This window comes from Callospermophilus lateralis, chromosome 10 (genome assembly GCF_048772815.1).
Source record: "Callospermophilus lateralis isolate mCalLat2 chromosome 10, mCalLat2.hap1, whole genome shotgun sequence".
Taxonomy (NCBI): Eukaryota; Metazoa; Chordata; class Mammalia; order Rodentia; family Sciuridae; genus Callospermophilus; species Callospermophilus lateralis.
In genome coordinates, this window is record NC_135314.1 from 92,268,546 (window position 1) to 92,291,924 (window position 23,379).

The following is a 23,379-nucleotide window of genomic DNA, read 5'->3' on the forward strand; positions in this document are numbered from 1 at the left end:
CAAATGGTGGTTCCATTCCCAGATTTCCAAGGAATCTCCATACTGCTTTCCAAATTGGCTACACCAATTTGCAGTCCCACCAGCAATGTATGAGTGTACCTTTTTCCCTACATTCTTGCCAACACTTGTTGGTGTTTGTCTTCATAATAGCTGTCATTCTGACTGGAGTAAGATGGTATCTTATAGTAGTTTTGATTTGCATTTCTCTGGTTGCTAGAGATGATGAGAATTTTTTCATACATTTGTTGTTGATTGTATATCCTCTCTGAGAAGTGTCAGGTAGTATCACTACTCCAGCCCTTAAACTGTACTACAGAGCAATAGTAACAAAAACAGCATAGTATTGGCACCAAAACAGGCTGGTAGACCAATGGTACAGATTAGAGGACACAGAGACTAACCCACAAAATTACAACTATTTTATATTAAACAAAGGTGCCAAAAGCATGCACTGGAGAAAAGATAGCATCTTCAACAAATGGTGCTGGGAAAACTGGAAAACCATATGCAACAAAATGAAATTGAATCCCTATGTCTCACCATGCACAAAAGTTAACTTAAAATGGATCAAGGATCTAAGAATTAAACCAGAGACTCTGTGTCTAATAGAAGAAAAAGTAGGCCCTAATCTTCATCACATGGGGCTAGGCCCCAACTTCCTTAATTAGACGCCTATAGCACAAGAATTAAAACCAAGAATCAACAAATGGGATGGATTCAAACTAAAAAGTTTTTTCTCAGCAAAAGAAATAATCTGTGATGTGAACAGGAAGCCTACATCCTGGGAGCAAATTTTTACCCCTCACGTATCAGATAGAGCACTAATCTCTAGGATATATAAAGAGCTCAACAAGATAAGCACCAAAAAAAAAAAAAAAAATCCAATCAATAAATGGGAAAGTACTTTATTCCTCCTCTAGTGCCCACAATTGCTAGAACAAAGAGTTAGCAAAGCAAAAATGGGGTTTGCAGAGTGCCAGCATCACGGAGCAGACCACAGAAGAGTGGATTCAGAGTTGAGAGACTCAGGGAAGTAATAGGCACAAAAGTCTGGCAAGATACCCAAGGGAATGTACAGAAGCCTAGAGTTCTAGATAAAAAGAGTAAAAGAAAAAAGTGGAAAAAAAAAGACTGAATAGACTGAATAGTCATTGGCCAATTGGTATTAAGTGAAATCATTTGAGTGGATGATATTACTGAGAAAGAGTGTACAAAGTAAAGAAAGGAAAGCTTTGAAGAGTACATTGCAAATATAGGAAGAGAAACCTACAAAGGGAACTAAGAAGGGCTAGTAAAAGGGATTAAGTGAGAGGTCAAACAAACCCAGTGCTAAAGACTGGGTTGTCAAGCAATGTAAGCAAATGTTTCTGTGGACCATAAAAACAATGTTTAAAATGGGGTCAGCAACTAGATCCCTGTTCCTCATACTACACAAAAATCAACTCAAATGGACCCAAGACCTAGGAATTAGACTGGAAACTGTGCCACTCCTATATAAAAAAAAAATGTAGGATTAACATTCCAACATACAGACAGGGCAAAGATTTCCTGAACAAGACTCCTAAAGCTCAGGAAATAGTGTCAAGGATTAATAGATGGGATAGCATCAAATTTAAAAGCTTGTTTACAGCAAAGAAAACAATTGAGAATGTGGAGAGGGGGCTGGGGTTGTGGCTCAGTGGTAGAGCGCTCGCCTAGTGTGGGTGAGGCACTGGGTTCATCCTCAACACCACACAAAAATAAATAAATAAAAATAAAGGCATTGTGTCCACATACAACTAAAAATATATTTAAAAAAAAAAAGAATGTGGAGAACCTACAGAATGCAAGAAAATCTTTGCTAACTACTCTTCTGTTTTGCTCAGCTTTTTCACTGCTGTGACCAACAGTCCCGATAGAAACAACTAGAGGAGCAAAAGTTTACTTCAGGGCTCATGGTTCAGAGGTCTCAGTCCATAGACAACTGGCTCCATTCCTCAGGGCTTGAGGTGAGGCAGAACATCATGGCAGGAAAGTGTAGTAGAGTAAAGAAGCTCAAGACATCACCCCAGGAAGCAGACAGACACTAACTAAGCTCAGCTCAAAAAATATATTTACCCCAAAGGCACACCCCAATGACCCACCTCCTCCAGCCATACCCTACCAGGCTACAGTCATCACTAAGTTAATCCTTATCAGGGAATTAAAACACTGATTGAATTAAGGCTCTCATAACCCAATGATTTCACCTCTAAACCTTCTTTCATGAGCTTTATATAAGAGCTTTGAGGGGACAACTAATATGTAAACCATATTATCTTCTGACACAGAATAAATATCAGAATGTTCAAAGAACTCAAACAACTTACCACCAAAAAAAACAAACAACCCAATCAATAAATAGGCAAATTAACTAAGCAGACACCTCTCAAAATAAGAAATACAAACAGCCAACAAATGTATTTTAAAAGTTCAACATCTTTAGCAATTAGGTAAATACAAGTCAAAACTACACTGAGATTTCATTTCATATCAGTCAGAAATGGCAGTAATCAAGAATACAAACCATAAAAAATTCTGGAAAGGAAAACTTTTACACTCTTGGTGGAACTGTAAATTACTATAACCACTATGGAAATCAATATGGAGGCTCCTCAAAGACTAGGCATGGAACCACCACATGACCCAGCTGTACCACTCCTCAGTATCTATCCTAAAGAATTAAAGCCATCATACTATAGTGATACATGTATGACCATGTTTATAGCAACACAATTCACAATAGCCAAATTATGGAATCAACCTAATGGATAAAGAAAATATGTACACACACACACACACACACACACACACACAAACACACACAAATGGAGTTTTATTTAGCCGTAAAAAAATAAAATAAAATTATGTTATTTGCAGGAAAACAAATGGAACTTGAGAGCATTATGTTAAGCAAAATAAGCCAAACTCATAAAGTTAAGGGTTGATGTTTTCTTTCATATGTAGAAGCTAGAGAAGTAAAGGAAGAGAAAGGGTGGGGGTCTGGGTAGCTCATAAAAATGGAAAGGAGAGCAGTAGAGGAAAGTGACCAGAGGAGGAAATGGGAAAATGCTGGGGAATGACATTGACCAAATTATATTGTTATATAATGTACATGTATTAATATGTATCCATGAATTCCACTATTGTGTATTGTATATACCAATAAAGAATATGGGAAAAATAAAAATCAAAATTCCTTATCCAAATATATTATGATAATATAATATTTCTTTGAGAATATTCCTTATCAAAAATATGTTAATTTAAAAATTATTTCTTAAATGAAATAAAATGGGGTCAGTAAACAGCACTCTGCAAGTCAAATCTAACACACAACCTACTTTTGTCAGTAAAGTTTATTGCATACAGCCATGTCAATCATTTACATATCGTCTACATCAACTTAGCTAAGTTGACTAGTTGCCACAACCACTGTTACAGATCACAAAGTCTGATATATTTACTATCTGGCCCTATGCAGAATAACTTAGCTATACTCGGATTTAGAGCATTATCCTTCCCAGAAATATTTGCATTAGTAAGTTGATATTTACATTTACGAATCCAAGTGATGATGGGGCAAGAGTCCAATTATTACATTGCAGAGACCAGCCACAAAGGTGGAAGAGTCCAACATCTATCTGTATCCTGTAGACAACTACTTATTCCAGCTCACTCTAAGCTAGCGTTTTTGATACCCTTGTTCATAGGAATGCTTAGCCTGTGGTTTCTCATTTTGTCCCTAATTTAGTTATCTATTACTGCTTAACAAACCACCCTGTCACCGTTTGGATAAGAGGTGTCCCCCAAAAGCTCCTATATTAACACAAAAAAATGTTAATGAAATGATTGGATTGTGAAAGCTATAACTTGATAATCAGTCCATCCTCGCGTGAATGGTCTGCGTTGCTAACCATAAGTAGGTGGGGTCTGGCTGGAGGAGGAAGCAAGGGGACATACCCTGAAAGGACGCATCTTCCCTGTGGTCTTTCCTCTCTCTCTGCTTCTTGATTGTTCTTGAGCTGAGCAGCTTTCCTCTGCTGGACTCTTCCCCCATGCTATTATGCCTTACCTTGGGCTCCAAGCAATGAAGCCAGCCATCTATGAACTGAGACCTTTGAAATCATGAGCCCGAAATAAACTTTTCCAACAATTTGATATTATCAGACCTCTATGTTGACAATACCACTAGGTAGCTCTTGCAATTACTCTCTGACAGTTCAATCTAGTGGCTTCTGTGCGTGGGTTAGAGTCCTGTGAAGGTAAGAATGGTCTGCACTCCAAAATGGCTGCTCACACAGCTGACACTTGGCACTTATCAGCTGAGGCAGCTGACTGGAATGCCTAAGTTTGATCTCTCCACATGAATTAGGCTTTAAACAGCATTGCAGCTGGGTTCCAAAAGGAACTATTTCCAGAGATGGGAAGTAAAAACTATCAGTCCTCTTAAAGGCTAGTCCCAGAACTGGCAGAGCAGCTCCACCATATTCTATTGGTCAGAGCAGTCACAGACCAGCCTGGATTCAAACTACTGGGGAATATATTCTTCTATCAGTGAAAAGGTGACATGCGCATTCAGTGAGAGAATGAAATAATGGCAACCATCTTCAAGACAATGTAGAGTAGCAGAATGGCTCTGTGACCCCAGCTGGAAAAATACCTTCAAGCAAGTAGAAGTTGGGAAGATGGTAAAGTCAAGGCATCCCAGGCCTCGAAGATTGTGACACAACACAGCCACTGCACCCAACCACTGAGTGTCTAGAAAGACTCACTGGTGAGCAGCCAGTCTTTCCAAATTAAAAGACCTGGTAATGATCATAGCTTTCTAAATGGAAGCTCCTGAGAGGTCTTTAGGAAGATGTGAATGGGAAGGAACAGGGTGCCAAATTTTTCCCAAGGGCTTTTAATTTGGTTAATGTGACTCCACAAAGGATGATCGTATCACTTTCAGACAATTCCGGTAGCAAGTAAGTAATTTCCTTTTACTGCTACAGAGTTAATTTGCGTGTGCAGGAAAAAAAAATAATTAAAAAAAAAAAACCTAATTGTACAAGCTACACTGTGTTCTGATCTCACTAGAAGTTGATATCAACATCACCACCTCTGAGATCTGTTATCTGTAATAGAAACAGCTGTTGTACCTAATGAAAACACTTGAAATTTTCATCTGAAGCAGCAGAATTATAGCAGAAGCTCCTAGTTCCACATAGTTAAAGGGTCTGTCAGAATCTCCATTACCCAACACAATTTTCTGGGCTCCAGTTTGTTATATGTCTATAAAAAACCTATCAAGATGAAATCTGATTCATGAGAGCTGACCTCCTGTCTACATTTTTGTTGTTGTTGTTTTCTTTGAAGTTTCTCTAAGAACCCAAAAAGAAAGGGAATGAAAACTGTCATTTTTCCCCCTGATTCATCAGAATGATTGTTTTGGTTTGGTTTGGCTTTGCAAAGTATTCCATTTGTACTAAATAACTCAAGATAGATAACTTATGTTGGTTTAGCTACATAGACATAAAATTAGGTAAGTTGTAGTAAAAAAAAAAAAAAAAAAAAAAAACGAGGAAAGGGGCTGGAGCTGTAGCTCATTGGTAGAGCGCCCGTCTCGCATGTGTGAGGTACTGAGTTCGACCGTCAGCACCATATAAAAATAAATAAAGATATTGTGCCCAACTACAACTAAAAAATATGTTTAAAAAGGGGGGGAGGTACATAGGTTCATTTTCTTATGTCAGAAAAATCCCATGTCATAGCATATTTAATTAAATGTATCATACTTTTCATTGTTTGAGTCTATAACAAAAGTCCCTAGGAAGCACACCCTTTTGCATCCCACAGATCCCACACTGCTCCTGCATGGGTTCACCCAAAATTTACTGGGCTTCTCTCCTGCAGCAGACTCTGTCCTAGACATTGGAGATGCAGCCATGTAACAGCAATGCTATTGCAGTGTTTGTTTCCTATTGAAGTAGGCAATACAGGACCTAAGAGAAATAGAGAATATGTGATAAAGTAATAAATTCTATGGGGGGGGGAAGCATAATAGGAAAATGAAAAGGGCCAAGTGGAGGAGAAAATCATGCAAATATCTGGGGGAGATCATTCCAAAAGAGGAAAGAGCATATGCAAACCCCTGGTTGAGTATGCTGGACATGTGCAAGGAACAGCAAAGAGGACAGGGTGACTGGAGAGTAATGAAAGAGGAATATGGTGACACAATACTTTGCAAAACCAAACAAAAACCTCAGCACTCTAAGATGCCAAGTGGAGAGTTAGAAATCAATTGAATGGGGCAAGGGTAAAAGCAGGGACACTAGTAAGTATGTCATTGCAGTGATCCGGGGGAGTGCTCAGGGTGGCTTGAACCTTAAACCCTGCTGGTGGCCCTGCAGGTGAGAAGTGGTCAGATTCTGTCTTCTATTCAGAACAACAGCAAAAGCTTATTTAGTGAAAGAGGCTAAAACTGTAAAACAAACAAACAACACTCTGAACCAGAAATTAGTAGACAAATTAGGTCTGTAATAAATCAGGTCAGATGTCACTTCCTTCCTCTGGGCCTCAGTGTTCTTATCTGTAAAATAAGAGTATTGGACTAGAAGATTCTCAAGCCCTTTATCAGCTCTGAATGAATGGGTCCGTTGAAAGCCAGACCACCAAAATTTAACAATAAGAGTTAATATTTACTGAACTCTTAATATATAACAACAGTCTCCTTTTCACTACACATTTATAAATTCACTAAAATTATAAATGTATTAAACAGAGAAGTTTAGCAGTTTTCCTAAAGTCACACAGCCAGTAACTCTCAGAGCCAAGACTTGATATGATTTTGAAGCATAATCTTTCTTTGATAGAAGCCCAAGATTTGTGCTGCCTGAAAAATTGAGTGTCAAGCACTGTATGATGGCTGAACATTCTAGTATGAGTCCAAGTGGCAAACTAAAGTGACCTCCAGCCAAACTGAAGTTTGGCCATGAACTAACCCACTTTATAATCAATTCTCAAAATAAAGTTTTTCAATCCAAGCCAAAGAAGTCACTGAGGAATTTTTGGTTTAGTTTATCCTTATAACCCACTTGTATAGGATCCTGCTTCTCTGTTCCTTTATTTTGCATTTATAGCCAGAAAGAATACCAAGCTTAAATCTGCAAATCCTTGACCTTTAATTCAGCTCCCACTCAGGCGCCCTCAAGCAAGCCACAGCCTCCTGAGAAATGTAAGGTGTTGATACCTGTTCCACTTTCAGATTCAACAATTTTGTATTACTCACCATTGAATCCTGATACACCTCAAGTCTTAGGAACTAGGTCTGAAGATAAATAGAAATGGGGGGGGGGTCTCGAAAAAAAATCCTCATTCCAGCTGTTAAGTTGGAACACTCCTCTTTCTCCCCACCAAGAATCAAACAGTAAGCAACTCTCTGCAATCAAAAGGCAAAGTTCCTTGTTCTTCATTTACAAAACTCAAGTGTCTCACTGAGAAGATCAGCATTTAACCTGGTAAAACATATTGTCTTGTTCTACTATGCCTCTGGATCACTGATTTGAGAGTAAATGAGGAAAAATAAACTTTGTTATTTTAAAAGTAATGAGAGAAATGCTCTGCAATATGATCACGGAGCCTGTGAGTTTTTATGAAGAGAAATGCTACTTTGAAATTTCACCTAGGATTATGACATACATCAATGAATCCTACTGACACGGTGTAAGTGGGTATCTTTAAGTCATCCATGTGAATGCATTCGAAATTATTTACCTTTTTGTGTTCCTTTTAATCTCAGATCTTTAACTTATAAATCATACGCATTGTCATCATACAGAAATGACATTCACTGATACACTAATTTGGTTATTTCGAGTCATATGTCACTTAGCACCTTTGCTCCACTCAGGACTGTTGACACAGGCAAACAAACAGGGGAGCATATAAATTTGGGGAATGGGGCAGGGGCAGTCAGGTTGAGGAAGAAGAGACGAAAGCAAATGGGAACATTTTATTTATTTTCTCCCTCCACATTCAAACCTGAACCCTTCCAGAAACTCTTCAGAGAGAGACTGCACACACGGCACTATCATTCACCGGCCAGTCATTTGGGCTGACAAATATGTGGTTGGGTTAGTCCTTCTGAGAGTACTGCTGTCTTTTCAGAGATTCAGCAGTCGTACCATTCATTTGCAAAGCAGTTTTTCCGGCAATCAGGCTTTTCCTGTGTGTCTTGTTCTTTAAGGAGTCTCCGCAGATTTATTGCAATTTGATTGTGAATCTTCCAGCTTCTGGTTATGGGCTTCCTCATTAGCATATCCCCAAATTCCTTTACAGTGTGTGCTCTGAGCAGTTCTGTCCATGGCATAACGCAGCTCAAGTAGGGAAGCCTAAGTGCTCATATTGCTGACCATGCTGGGGAGGGAGGAAAAACTGCAGGCAGGCAGGAAGGGAGACAAGGCCCAAAGAGCTGAACGATGCTAGTCTCCTGGGATAAATCATCACAATTCTCAGGATAAACTGAGTCTGTGCCAATGGGTATCCAGGACAGCCCCCTCTAGTGGAGAAGCCTTCAAAAATCTCTGGCAGAATGTAATGATTGAGCCTTGGGGCATGCAGACCTGAAGAGGAGGACCCCATCCTTCAGTGTTACACACAGCAAAGCCAACTGTAGCCTGAGGAGTAGAGAAAGTCAAAAGCCTGAGTTCCATCCAACTCCCTACCACAGTGAAATGCTGCAAATCTAGATGATGAGTTGCAGTTACCACTTATGCCTATCTCCTTGTCCCTTGACCAGAAGGGGAAAGTATGGAGTACTTTTGTTGTGTCAGTCAGCTTTCCAACATTGTGACAAAATACTTGAGGTGATCAATAAGGGAAAACATTTATTTTGGCTTAGTTTGACAACTTTTAGTCCCTGGTGGCTTGGCCCTCTTGCTTTGAGCCTGTGGTAGCACAGTTTATCTTGGTAGGAGTGCACAGCAGAGAAGGCCCGTGTTACTCACCTCATAGCTTCTGGAAAGCAAAGGAAGAGGCTGGAGTCTCAGTGTCCCTTCCAAGGGTGTGCTCCCAATAATCTAACTTCCTTTCACAAGGCCCCTACTTAAAGTTCTGTCACCTCCCAATGGTACCACAGGCTGGTGACTAAGGCTTCAACACATTAGGCCTCTGGGGAGACAATCAAGACCCAAAATGTAGTATTCATTAAACATTTCAGCAGCTACATCTGCCAATCACCCATTTCCCACCTGTACTTGGCCTTGCCTCCAAAACTAAGCACACCTCTTTTATATCCTTTGTTTACTGAACTACTATCTTTCAAAACATTGATGATTTGGCAGGAAATTTCTATAGTGGAAGAAGTATTTCTGTGCAAGAGTCAAATCTTAACACGGCCCTCATCTAGGGAGCATGTACCAGGAGCTTAGCCATTTTTAAATAGGAGTTTATCAAAGTGCAGACAGAGCTAATCTGATATCATGCACATGGACCTAATAAAATATTTTGCTACTCAACAAATTATCAAGCTATCTTCCTGTCTGAAGCTTGTTTCTGAGTAACTATAACAATTGAAACAAGCTATAGAAAATTTTACTTCATATAAATAAGTTAATATTGATGATGATGAATGTTATCAGTGATTATTATTGATCTCCTTATGTGCCAAGCTCTTCAACACATTATCACATTTAATGATTGTAATAATCCTAGCATAAAGACATCGTTATCTCTCCTTTGAAAGAAGAGGAAAAAGAGATTTGTAAAATTAACAAAGAAACAAACACAAGTTTGTAGTGCTAGGGTTTGAGTCAAAGTCCCTGTTCCCAATCACTCTCTGAAATACTTATGTTTAAACAAATGCAATTGCTAAAAGTCAATGGCACGAAGAACACTGACTAACCCAAGCGCAGACCTATAAGAAGCCAGCGAGACAGGCTTTGAGTCTTCTTTGTGGCAGTGAGTGGGATAGAAGTATCAGAGTCTATTGCAGGCATCCACCATCCTTCTCTAGAGCACAGCCTACTGCCCATCTGGACACTTACCCACATTGCTTTGTAGCAGCTGCCTGACCAAACCCGAACCCCAGCACCCACAACTCTTGCCTAAATCGTACTGATTTTATGTCTTCCCTCAGTAGACACATCATATTTAGTTTTGCTTTGACAATTCATCATTTTTCTTCTTCCTGCAACTTCAGGACTTCAAGAAAACAGCTAGAAGTCTAATCGGTTACTCAACAAATTATCAAGCTGTTGTCCTGTCTAAAGCTTATTGTTGCTCTGAAGGTCACTCTTCAGCGAGTTATATCTGCATAGCATTCTGGGGTGCTTCAGGCTTCCAAGGAAAACACAGTTCTATATGGACCAAAACTTCACCCCAAGTTTTACCATCACAACACAGCAGAACTTGAGGCTGGGATTGGAACAAAGCATCATTTACTTCCTTCTAAGTTCGTTGTCTGCCTGACCCATTTACAAGCTAATATAGGGAAGTGACTAAGCAGAAATGGGAAGTGCTCATATTATTTCAAGTCTGAAAGTGTTTTATCTTTGCAAAGGTTTTTCAGAATGCATCTTTTAAAAGTTGAGTGTAATATTGATTGGGGAACATAGGAGAAGAACATATATCCCGATTGTATTTTTGGACTGAAGAGGAAGTTTGCAGTTCATTCTACAAGTTGCTTCCTTTAAATTACTAAAAGTGTCTTCTTCGCTTGGTAGCCTAGCATTTTATTGCATATATTTTATATAGTTATGCAATTCTTCATAATTCTTGAAAATAACAGAACAACAGCTTATACCACTTCGTGGCTAAATGAACCATAGGACATCTTCCATTCTGTATTGAAAGTGGAATTAATACGGAGTTCACAGCAATTGACTTGTAGTTTATTCAGTCATTTGCAATATACTCATTACAGCTTCCCTATTTTGGAGAAGGACAAAAATAAAAGTAACTTTATATGCAATTATATGGGAAAGTATGGGTCATTTGTCTTTCTATGACTTTCTTAAAATATGCATTTGGAGACGAAGACAAGACACACAAATTCTCTAAACACAAATAAACCCATATCTCTTAGCATTATCAAAACTGTGTGAAACTTATATGTACTCTACTAAAAATGGCTTTTTGTTGGAGAAAAGACTAGAGGAACATGAGATGGCTGGTGAAACGACAACTATGCACATACTTTGGAGAGATCCTAGCCAGAGATAGGGTAAAGTGAGGCTCATCTACATTAAAAGGAATTCATGATATTTTTTGCTTCTTTTGACATCTGCTGGATAGAACCCCTGCCATATCAGTATTAGAAAAATACAGCTAAACCATAAATCTTAAATGTTACCTTGAATCTCAAAACAAAACACCCAAAATGTCCAAATTTCAATCAGAGATCACTCATCAAGACAAGAACTAGGAAGACTCAAGTTGAATAAAGAAGACCATCAATAGATGCTAAGACAGAAATATGAGAAATGTTAGAATTATCTGACAAATATTTTAAAACAACCGTAACAAAAATAACCAATCATAAACATACCTCAATGAAAAAATAGTCTCAGCAAGTAAATAAAATCTCATCAAAAGTAGAAGCTATAAATTAGAAACAAATCAACAATTTAGAACTGAAAAATAACTAAACAAAAAATCTTATTGGGTGGGCTCAACAGCAGAATGAAGGGAACAGAGGGACAAATCAGTGAAATGAGAATGGGACAATGGAAATTATCAAATATGAACAATAAGGAAAAAATAGACAAGGAGAAAACTGAACAGAACCTCTGGGACCTGGGAGTTAGAGAAGCAAAGAGAACTTTCCAAATTTCCAAAAGACATACAACTATAGATTCAAGAGGTTGAATTAACTCTAAAAAAAGGTAAAACCTAAAGAAATTTACAGAGAACATATCAGAATCAAACTTCTGGAAACGAAAGACAAAAACTCTTGAAAGCAACAAAAGAGAGATATGCACCACCTAATAAGGAAAACAACTCAAATAACAGTGGCTTTTTCATAAGAAAATATGGAGGCCAAAAGCAAGTGGCTCAATATTTTTCAAGTATTAAAAGAAAATAATTTTTAACACAGAGTGTTATACCCAATGAAGATATCTTTCAGGAATAAAAAAAGAAATCATGGTAATCTCAGAAAAAACCTAAAAGAATTTGTCAATAGCAGAGCTACCCTAAAAATAATGACTAAAGTAAGTTCTCTAAGTGGAAAAGAGACAATGAAAGAAAGATCTCAAAATAAAAGACTGAAAGAATACAACAAGCAAACTGTGAGTATAAATAATAAACTTTCTTTTTGCTCTTCATGGTATCTGATGATGGAAGCAAAAATACTAACATTGTATAAGGTGGTTCTAAATGTATATACAGGAAACAAGATAAGAATACTGTAAACTGGGAAGAATGAAGAGACATTTGAAAAGTATTGATTCTGAACTTCAGTCACACAAATGAACACACACAATATATATATAATACCTGGAGCAACTACATAAAAAGCAATACAAAAAGATATACACAAAGTGTAATTCTAAAAAATGTATAAGTACTCATGAGTAAGACAAAAAATAAAATATAGACTAAGCTCCAACATACCAATAATTACATTAAATTTAAATGGCCTAAACACAGCAATTAAAAAGCAGAAATTGGCACAGTTGATTTTAAAATATGACCCAACTACATGTTAGCTACAAACTTAGTTCAAATATAATAGCACAGGCAAGTTTGAAGTCAAAGGACAGAAAAAGATAGACCATGTAAACATTAATAAAAGAAGTGATGACTGATATTAGACAAAGTAGATCTCCAAACAAAGAAAATTACCAGAGACAGGAAGGGATATTCTATAATAATAAAAGGATCAATCCAAAAAAAAGATTTAGCAATTCTAAATGTGTGTGCACAAACAATAGGGCTTGAAAATATATAAGGCAAAAGTTGATAGGATTAAAGGGAATAATAGATACAATAATACAGTTGGAGATTGTAGACATGTTAATAGAACAATTAATAGAACAAATGTAAAATATAAAATCATCAAGGAAACAGAATAACTCAATTATACCACAAACAGGACCATCGGCCAACACCATCTAACCAACATTTATAGAAAAATTCATCCACAAACAGCAGAATATACATTCTTTTCAAATGTCCATGTAACATGTAACAAATAGACTATATTCTAAATCATAAATGACCTTAAGGATTTTTTTCAAAACTGAACTCATAAAGAACATATTCTTCAACACAATGAATACAAACTTAGAAGTCAGTAACAGAAAAATAACAGGAACTTCTCCAAAGGCTTGAATAATAGTTCATGGATCAAAAGAGAGACTCAAGAAAATTGGAAAAAAAAATACACTGAACACAACATATCAAAATGTGTGGGACACAGCTACAACATCACTAAGAATTTTATATCACCAAATGTGTGCATTATAAGAGAAAAATCTCAAATCAGTAATTTGAAGCCCTATCTGCAAAACCTAGAAACAGAAAAGGAAAATAAATACAAAGCATGCAGAAAGAAAAATCTATAATAAAGACTAGAAATCAATGAAATTGAAAACAGAAAAATCGACGCAACAAAAAGCTGACTCTTCGAATAGATCAACAAAGTTTAAGTCATCTGGCAAGACTGATAAAGAAAAAGAAGACACAAATCACCAATATCAGTAATAAAATGGAGGGCTGACGTTGTGGCTCAGTGGTAGAGCACTTGCCTAGCATGCATGAGGCACTGGGTTCCATCCCCAGGACCACATTAAAAAACTAAACAAAATAAAGGTATTGTGTCCATCTACAACTAAAAATATTTTTTTAATAGTAATAATAAAATTCTGCAGCCATTAAAAGGATAGGGGAATGCTCTAAGCATTTCTATCTATAAAACACAACTTAGATTAAATGTACCAGTTCCTTAAAAAAATGCAAACTACCATAACTTATCCAATATAAGATAATCTGAATAACCCTATAACTATTTATAATTATAAACTCCCCAAAGGGAAATCTTTGAGCTTACCTGATTTCACTGGATAATACTACTATTTAAAGAGTTAACCTTAATTCCACATAATTTTCTTTTTTTTTTAACCAGTTTGGCAAGTTATCTCCATATTTTATTTTATTTATTTATATTATTTAATTTACTTATTTATATTATTTAATTTATTTTAAAGACTACAAAATGCTTCCCAATTTATATTATAAAACTAGTATTATTCTGTTACCCAATCAGACCAAAACAGTACCAAAAAAGACAAACCAGTATGTATTGTTAATATAGATTTAAAAATCCTTAAGTTATTAGCAATTAGAATTCAGCAATATATAAAAATAATTTTGTGCTGTAACCAAGTGGGGATTATTCCATAGGTGCAAGGATGTTCAAGTATTTAAAAATCAAATGTATTCTACTATATTAACAAGCTATGGACAGAAAATCAACTGAGCACATCGACTGAAGTACAAAAAGCATTTGAAAAACTTCAACACTGGTTCACAATAAAAATGCTTAGAAAATTAGAAATACAGAGGATCCTCTTCAAATTTTTAAGTAGTATCTACAAAAAAATGCTACAGCTAACGTTACCCTTTATAGTAAAAGAATGTTTGTTTTCTCTTTAGGATCAGGATCAAGTCAAGGGTGTCAGTTCTCACCAGCCTTATTCAGCATAGTGCTGGAAATTCTAGGCCCTGCAATAAGGCAATAAAAAATAATTATAATATATTTGTTCAGAAATGAACAAATAAAACAAAACAAAAAGCCCAAAGACCCATGATCTAACTCACAGAAATTAATTCAAAATAGGCCATAGACTTAAATGTAAAACTTTTAGGAGAAAATCTTTGTAGATGACATAATTGTCTCATAGAAAATCCCACAGGATATACAAAAGACTCAGTGACTTTGAGATAAAAGTTCAAACTTCCATGGTATTTCTATGTACTAGCCGGGATTATGGACACTGGAACTTAAGATAGAGTACCATTTACAATTGTTCAAAAAATTATTTAAAATTTTTCAAAATAAAATATTTTGGTGTGAATCTAACAAAGCATATGCAGGACTTGTATGCCAAAAATACACAAAACAGTGTTGTAAGAAATTGAAACTCTAAACAAATGGAGAGAGAATTAAAAGATTTAGAAGACGTTGCATAGTATAGACATCAGTCTCTCATAATTGATATGGCGTTTTAACATAATTTCTATTAAAATTCTAGCAAGATGTTTCATAGGGACAGACAAGATTATGCCAACATTTATATAGAAAGGCAAAGGAAACAGACTAGCTAAAACACTTTGGGAAAGAATGAAGTGGGAGGAATCAGTCTACCCAATTTAAAGACGTTTTATATAGCTACAGTAATCAAGACTTTGTGGTATTGGTAGAGGGACAGACACATAGCTCAATGGAACAAAATAGAGAACCCAGAAATAAACCTATATAAATATCCTCAACTGCCTTTTTTTTATATAAAGGTGCAAAAGCAATTCAATGGAGGAAAGAGAGCTTTTTCAACAAATGGTGGTGGAGCATATGGACATCCACGGCAAAAAAAAAAGCCCAAAGAGCCATGATCTAACTCACAGAAATTAACTCAAAATAGGCCATAGACTTAAATGTAAAACTTTTAGAAGAAAATCAGGAGAAAATCTTTGTGGTCTTTTTCTTATTAATCAATTAGACTATCAAAATTAAAACCTTATGATCTGTGAAAGACTATTTAAAAGGATAAAAGGACAAGCACAGAATAAGACAAAAGATATGCAAACCACGTATCCTTCAAAGAACTAATATACAGAAAGTATAAAGAACTCTCAAAATTCCAACAGTGGCTGGGCATGATGGTGCATGCCTGTAATCCCAGCAACTCCGGAAGATGAGACAGGAGAAATGGCCCTAAACAGCTTAGTGAGACCCTATCTTTAAGCATCCCTGGGTTCAATTCCTAGTACCAAATACAGATAGAGAAACAAACAAATAAGTTCAACAGTATAATAAAGTCAATCCAATTTGAAAATGAGCAAAGATATAAATATATATCACCAATGTGAATGTCTAGTAAACAAAAGATGTTCAACATCACTAGCTATTAGGGAAATAGAACTACAATGAGATGTTATTTTATATGTATGTATATGTGTGGGTAACATAAAAAAAATAGTGGCAACACCAAATGCTAATAAGAATGTAGAGAAATTGAATAATTCATGCATTGCTAATGGGAATGAAAAGTGGTATAACCACAGTAACAGTAACTATATGACCACAGAATTGCTATCTTGTTTTAAATGGCATATTGTACCATACCAAAACAATATGGCAGTTTCTTTTAAAAAAATAAATATGCAACTCCCACATGATCCAAGAGCATGGGACATTTATGTCGGAGAAATGAAGACTTATATTCATACAAAAACCTGTACACAAATGTTCACATGAACTTAATCCATATTAACACAAACTTTAAATAATAATAATAATAATAATCTAGCTATCCTTTTAAAAGGTGAATAGTATAACCATGTAATACTACTTGGCATTAAAAATAAACAAATTATTGATCTAATAACCTGAATAAATCTCCAGAAATACTGATTACATTTAGATAACCTTCATTTCTATAATTTTGTCATTATAAAAAGGTTTTCTGTGAGAACTGATTTGTGGTTGCCAGGGTTAAATAAGATGCAGGCCAGGAGAAAAATGGGGTGTGCTATAAATTGGCAGCATGAGCAGGTATGCTGGTGCAGGCCTGGATCCAAGTTACTGGGAAGGCTGGAGCAGGATAGCAAGTTTGAGGCCAGCCTCAGCAACTTAGCAACACCTTGTCTCAAAATAAAAATAAATAAAGGGCTGTGGGGTGGAGCTCAATGTTGGTGTACTTGCCTAACATGAACAAGACCCTGGATTCAATCTCCAAAACTACAAACCCAAAAAAAAAAAAAAAAAAACGCAACACGAAAAGAGTTTTGTGATTTTTGTGGTGATGGAACTGTTCTGTTTTGACTGTATAAACATCAATGCCTTGTCTATGGTAGTCTTTTATAGTTTTGCCAGATGTTAGCATGGAGGGGTAGTGGGTAAACAGAACAAAGTTTCTTCCTGTATCGCTTCTTAGTGATGCATGTGAATCTACAATTATCATTATCCCAACATGAAAAGTTTAGTAATATATACTCAAACCTTCAGATAAACTGAATACCACTGAATGATGTTGAAAACATAATTTTAAGTGTGTGTGTGTGTGTGTGTATATATATATATATATAGTTTGTTATAATAAAATACCATAAGCCAAATGGCTTCTAAACAACAGAAATTTATTTCTCATGGTTCTGTAGACAGGGAAATCTAAGATCAAGGCACCAGCAGATTCATTGTCCAGTAAAGTCTAGTTTTCTAGTTTGCAATTTGTGTCATCTTACTGTTCTTTACATGGTATTTGTAATTAAAAGTTGATGATACAGGGCTGGGGGTATAGCTCAGTTCTAGAGTGCTTGCCTAGCATGTGTAGAATCCTAGGTTCAATCCTAAGTACAGCACAGGAAAAAAAAAAAAAAAGATGTTCAGGAATACAGTCTGGCATGGAGATTTTCGCATGTTTTATAACATCTCAAGAGTAGGTACCTCAGATTTTTATGTTGTACTCTTGTGATTAAAATCCTGAACAATAAACCAAATCCACTAAATGATAAAAGAGAAATATAAGGGTTTGTCTGTTTGAATACTAGCCAAAATTAAAGGAAACTGACATATTATTAGTAGAAACAGCTCTGTTTCAGAAATTAAGTTTATTTTAGAAATTAATTTCAAGCCTGTTTGAAAACAATTGTAATTCTAATAAGAATTACAATTCAAACCATTATGGATGATAAATATGTAAAAGCATTTGGTCTGGAAATTAAATTGGAACAGAGCAAAGAAACTCATGTTATGAAATCCACTCTGGTGGAGTGAAATGTCTGTTTTGCAGAGAGGATTTTGGTCTAAACTGCTAATCATTGAAAACACATTCATATTCTGTAACCACCACCATGATAATCATATAAACTTGGCATTTATTCCTCAACCTTCTTTCTTCTTAAAAAAAAAAAGTCTTTCAAATCCTTATTTTTTAAATTAAAAATTTTTGAGCATCCAACTCCCAAGGGATGAACATGTGCAAGCAAACCCATTTGCACATTCTTAATCCTCTTTGATCCAGACTACATGGAATCTAATAGGAAGCCCTAAATTCAAGACCAGCATCTTCCTTCTTGGTATAACTTACCCATGTGTTTAAATCTGAATTGCACTTCTTCTAACTGCAGTAACTGAAACAAGTGCACTCTTGTTCCCAAGGCCCACACTAAGCCTATATGTGCAAGGGGGCACCAACCAAGTAGCAACCTTCAAACAGTAGGAAAGGTGAACTTTTGAAAGCATCTAAAGTCATGTGTGAGGAGAAAGCTAGTACTTAGTTTCCTCTCACCTTATGTCTTAAATAATTATATTCATTTGCTAGGGCTACCATATCAAAGTACCACAGACTGAGTGAGTTAAATGACAGAAATTTATTGTTTCACCATCCTGGAGTCTAAAATCAAAGCATCCATCCACAAGGTTGGTTCCTTCTGAGGGCCGTGAGGAAGAATCTGTCCCATGCTTCTCCCCTAGTTTGGTAGTTTGCTGGCAATCTTTATGGTCTGTTGGCTTGAAGGAGCTTCACCACAGTATCTGCCTACATTGTCACATGAGACTCTTCCTGTGTGCTTATATATCTCCAAATCGCCACATTTTATACAGATTATCAGTCATTTTGCATTAGAATGACTATAATCTAACTTGATTATCTATATTAAAACCCTATCTCCAGATGAAATCATATTTTAAAGTACTAGGGGTTAAAATTTTAATGTATGAATTTAGAGAGTGACACAATCAACATTAATTTATATTCAAATCCATAGCAGTAATATTTGAATATAAATTAAAAGGACCCGAGAAACTAGTTGATGACAACACCCTTACTGTTTAACATGAATTATAATCACTAGTCATACAACAGGTCAGAACCTACCCTCCTACTGAGAACTTCAGTTCCCCTCAGTCAGCAGACATCCCCAAATGCTCTATGGGTCAGATGCCCATATCACTGTAATGCCTAGTCTGCATTGGCACATGCATACCTAAGAAAATGCCACCTGCCCATTTTGCAAATGGGAAAATTAGACCCAGGATGACCAAGTAGGCTATCTGATCCAGTCAAGCAAGTAGCTTATGTACCAAAAAGAGAGTCTAAAAAAGCTTCTGCTTCAAAACCCAGCTCATTTCCTCCCTTATATACTTGCGTATTTCCTTGTATTTTATTTTCCTAAGGGCTTTACAGAAATTTCTATCATTTGCAATCTGTTCTTCTTAGTTATATGAATCTATTTTCTTTTAGCATTTTTCTTTCCTTGACTTAAAAAAAGAAAATAAAGAACCAGCTTTACTAAAAACATGCTGCAGCTCTCCTACACGTCAGTAAGCACAGAAGCTAAAATTGCCTTCCTTCACTGCACATAGTGTCATCCATCTAATGGTGTAATCTAGGGGAATAACCTCTGGTTTGACGATGCAAGTGCTCATCTTTAGGACTGGATGACTTAGATCTAATGTGAACACGAGTCCTGGGATTTTAAGATTGGGGGTATCCTTAGATATTACCCAGGCCAACTCTCTCTTACACCAAATGGTGGCAAAAACTGAAGCTCAGAAAGGCCAAGGGTCTTTCCTGGCATCAAAGAGAAAGACTGTAATAAGTCAAGCCAAAAACAATTCTATGCTCCTGCTGAGTCCTCATGCAGGGACCTTTTTATCTCTGCCTATTTCAAGTATGTTATTCACCCCTTGCCTTAATAGTCTCAAAGCTAAGCAATAGTAATAGAATGGTGGGGTATAAAGATCATGTCTACTTCATTTATAGGGGAGCCTCCTACATGCTGTATACCAAGCATCACTCTGATTATGAGAAAACACATGGGTTTCTGAATCTCTTTAAATCTATTTTTAGAGAGTAGCATTATTGATGATCAACCCTATCCGAGGTTCTGGGACTAGTGGACAACATGGCTCTAGTTCCTGCCTTTGAAGTTTAAATCCAGGTGATAAGACAAATATGTAAATCATCATAAGCAATTAAGTAAAAAACAATTACAATACGCAGAGATGAATGAGCTACTATGGGAATACCTTGCTGAGACAACCACTTTGCAGAGGATTATAAAGGAGAACTTCCCTGTAGCACTAGTGTTTAATCTGAACTCCAGTGGGTGTGTAACAGTGTGCTGACAGACATCTTCCATCAGAGGACATGACATAAGGAGGATCAAAGGTACTCAGCTGAGAGATGTACCATTTGGCTAAAGCAGAGGGAGCGAGGTTACATAGTTTCATAGGTTACACAAAACTAGTTCACCAGATCTGGACAGGCCATGTTAAGGGTTTAGGATTCCACTTACTGTATTTAAGCAAAGGAAAGACGTGATCAGAGTTTTATTTTTAAGTGATCATCTCGGTATCATAATGAGATGGATTGAAAGGACAGCATGGAGAGAGACCAGGTGGGAGACGACCGTGTAGGCCAGGTGTGACTGTGTACACAGCGTGTGCTCAAGATCCCCTGACTTAATTCAGTAGTACTCTTTATTCCAGTGACACATTTTGTCTTTTTTTAATGAAAGGAAACTCAGTTAGTCAAGACTACTCTTAACAAAAATAATGAAGAAAAAAAAAGAGAGAGAGAAAGAGCAGCCACTTGATGGATAATTAAAAATAATTATTTTTCTGTCTCATTGAAGAAAGCTTTTTGTTGTTGTTGCATTAGGATTGTAATTTCAAATTGTATTCAGGCTAATTGCAAACATCTACTTGTAAAGAGTTTTGATTTAAATAATACATTATCTGTGCAAATGACATGAGTGAGTCATCAACTCAACTAATCCAAGAAACGGCACAGTGTCATCCATTGTGTTTGTGTTCTTATGCTCTGTGTTAATTTTTTCACTTATTAATTTGGTGAAAATTGGATAGTGTAAATGTATGGAATACATCAAATAATTTATTGATTTCCTGAGCGGATCCAAAAACATTCTGCCAAATTATTTTGATGATTCCTGTAATGACGAGGTATCATAAATGACCATGTGCTTTCAGAGAAATTTACCTGGTGTCATTTTTTAAAGGCTTTCAAAAAGGATCCTTTTCACATAAATAAGTTATCTTGTTTTCTTAAGGAGCCCAATAGGCAGTTTCTATAACCCAGTGTGATATAAGATCTAAGCATAACATATGGATGAGTGCTACCATTTATTATTCTCTTTTTGACAATTTGAATTATCTTTTGGATATTACTCTGAAAGATAAATCAAACTGCTTAAAAGTGGAGCTCAAAATTGGAAAATTGAAATTCTAAGTGCTTTCATCTTGAGTAGTAAGTGCTCTAAGCTTTGAGTTAACTTTATGACAATGGACTCTTTAGTGAGAGATGTTAAACTAATACAATATGCAGGTCTTGGGAGTCGAAGTTGAGTATGAATTTTTATATCTACCCAGTCAGATGAGAGCCCAATTCAGCATATATATAGACTTCTACACTATAGTTCTTTCAGACAAACAGTATAATACATTCAACCAACTACCATTGAATAATTATGAATTTTTTTTTGGAGAAAAACCAATAGGTTTTTTTCTTTCAACGACTATTGTTTTGGATGTCATTATTTTACCTCATTCCTTGGGGTGTAGCATTTGTAAAGAAAATACATTTTTCTCATTTTCCTTTTGACTTAAAGGCTCTTGCCAAAATAATATAGAATATTCATTTTTTTTGTTCATCTTGGCCCATGGCCTTACAAGTGCTAGAATTTCTGGTTTTGAAGGGGGTGGATTTGTTTGTTTTCTCTCTTATTTTTGATAAAGGCAGCACAGAAAGACTTACCATAAATTAACTTTTCCCCAGCCACTTCCTTTTGAAATCCCTGGTCTCACTGACTGTTAAAAACAGTGTGGTGATGATAATCCCATCACCACTCCACTCCATGAGACTGAATGATAAGGAAAAGCATGTTCTCAAGGCAGGGGACCCTTAAATGGAAACAAGGAGGCATCTGCCCTAACCATTCCTGTCTGCCAGTTCTGTTTTCAACATGGATCTCTGTGTGTCCTTTAAGCATCCCACCATCTTCATAAGCATACAAAACCCAGGGGAATGACAACAAATCTCATTGTACCTGTTTATTTCTTCTAGATTGGACGAATTGAAGATTTTCTATACCAGTTAGAGGACAGTTTCTTAAAAACTAAAAAGCTGAGAACTGCTCGAAGGCAAAAAACAAAAATGAAACGGCTTCAAACGGTACAGCAAAGCTAGTCACTAAGGAGCAGGCCTCACCATCAGACGTCCCAGGGAAAGAGGCCAGGGCGTCCACCCAGCCCGACTGTCCCCAAGGCATGAGGTGCTCCATCCCTTGGCTCAAAGCAAAGACATTCTATATTTATTAACCTCAGCTGGCATCAATAAATGTTCTTGGCAAGTTTGGCTTGACTCTTGTTCATATTTGTCTTGTTTAGTTAAATAGATTATAAAATAAACATTGCTGTCTCTTTTACCTACCTTTTCTTTCCAAAGTGACTAAGGTGTATCAGGTCTACCCAAGAATGCCTATAATTTGCATCTATATTCAAGTGTACTCACTAAAAATTATTCACGTATGGATATATAAACAGATGACATAAATGCAAATTTAAAATTACAAAATTGATAATCTACTTTTGATCCTTATGAAGGTGGTCATAGGATGTTTGGTATATCATCATTAAGGTGTCTCATTCCATTCTTTCTTCTGGGTCTTTTATATTGTTATTTTCCCTGTGCTTTAAGTGACGCAACACAAATTCACATATTTGACAAGGTTGTGAATCAAGTGCCACCACTCAAGACTTCAACTAATCAGCAAGGGGAATGAGACTAGGGAGACTAGGATGAAATCAGACACAGAGCAAAATAAACAGAAAGACACAATTTTTTAAATAGTGAGAAAATAAATAGGCTCTCATAGTACACTGATAATAAACAAGAATAAAAAGGAACAAAATAGTAATGAATCTTCCTTTATACAATGATGTTATTAAAGAACCCAATCAGTTCTACTGTCATGTATGACTAAATAAATAAATAAATAAACAAACAAACAAACAAATAAATAAATAAATATTTCAAAGGAAAAAAAAAGAACCCAATCAGTAACTTGGGTCTTAATGTATGTTAGATTTATGTAGTCATGGTAATGCAAAATATAAATATGTTTACAAATTTA

At 36.2% G+C, this 23,379-nt stretch overlaps 1 protein-coding gene across 1 annotated transcript in view; it reads left to right on the plus strand.

The window, feature by feature from the left end:
- Spata16 (spermatogenesis associated 16) overlaps positions 1–22,433 on the plus strand; it is a 228,680-nt gene extending 206,247 nt beyond the window's left edge. Inside the window, exon 10 of the mRNA XM_076868624.2 lies at positions 22,311–22,433. Coding sequence (XP_076724739.2) covers positions 22,311–22,433 — 123 coding nt within the window. The remainder of the gene's footprint in view (positions 1–22,310) is intronic.
- Positions 22,434–23,379: the final 946 nt, after the last annotated feature.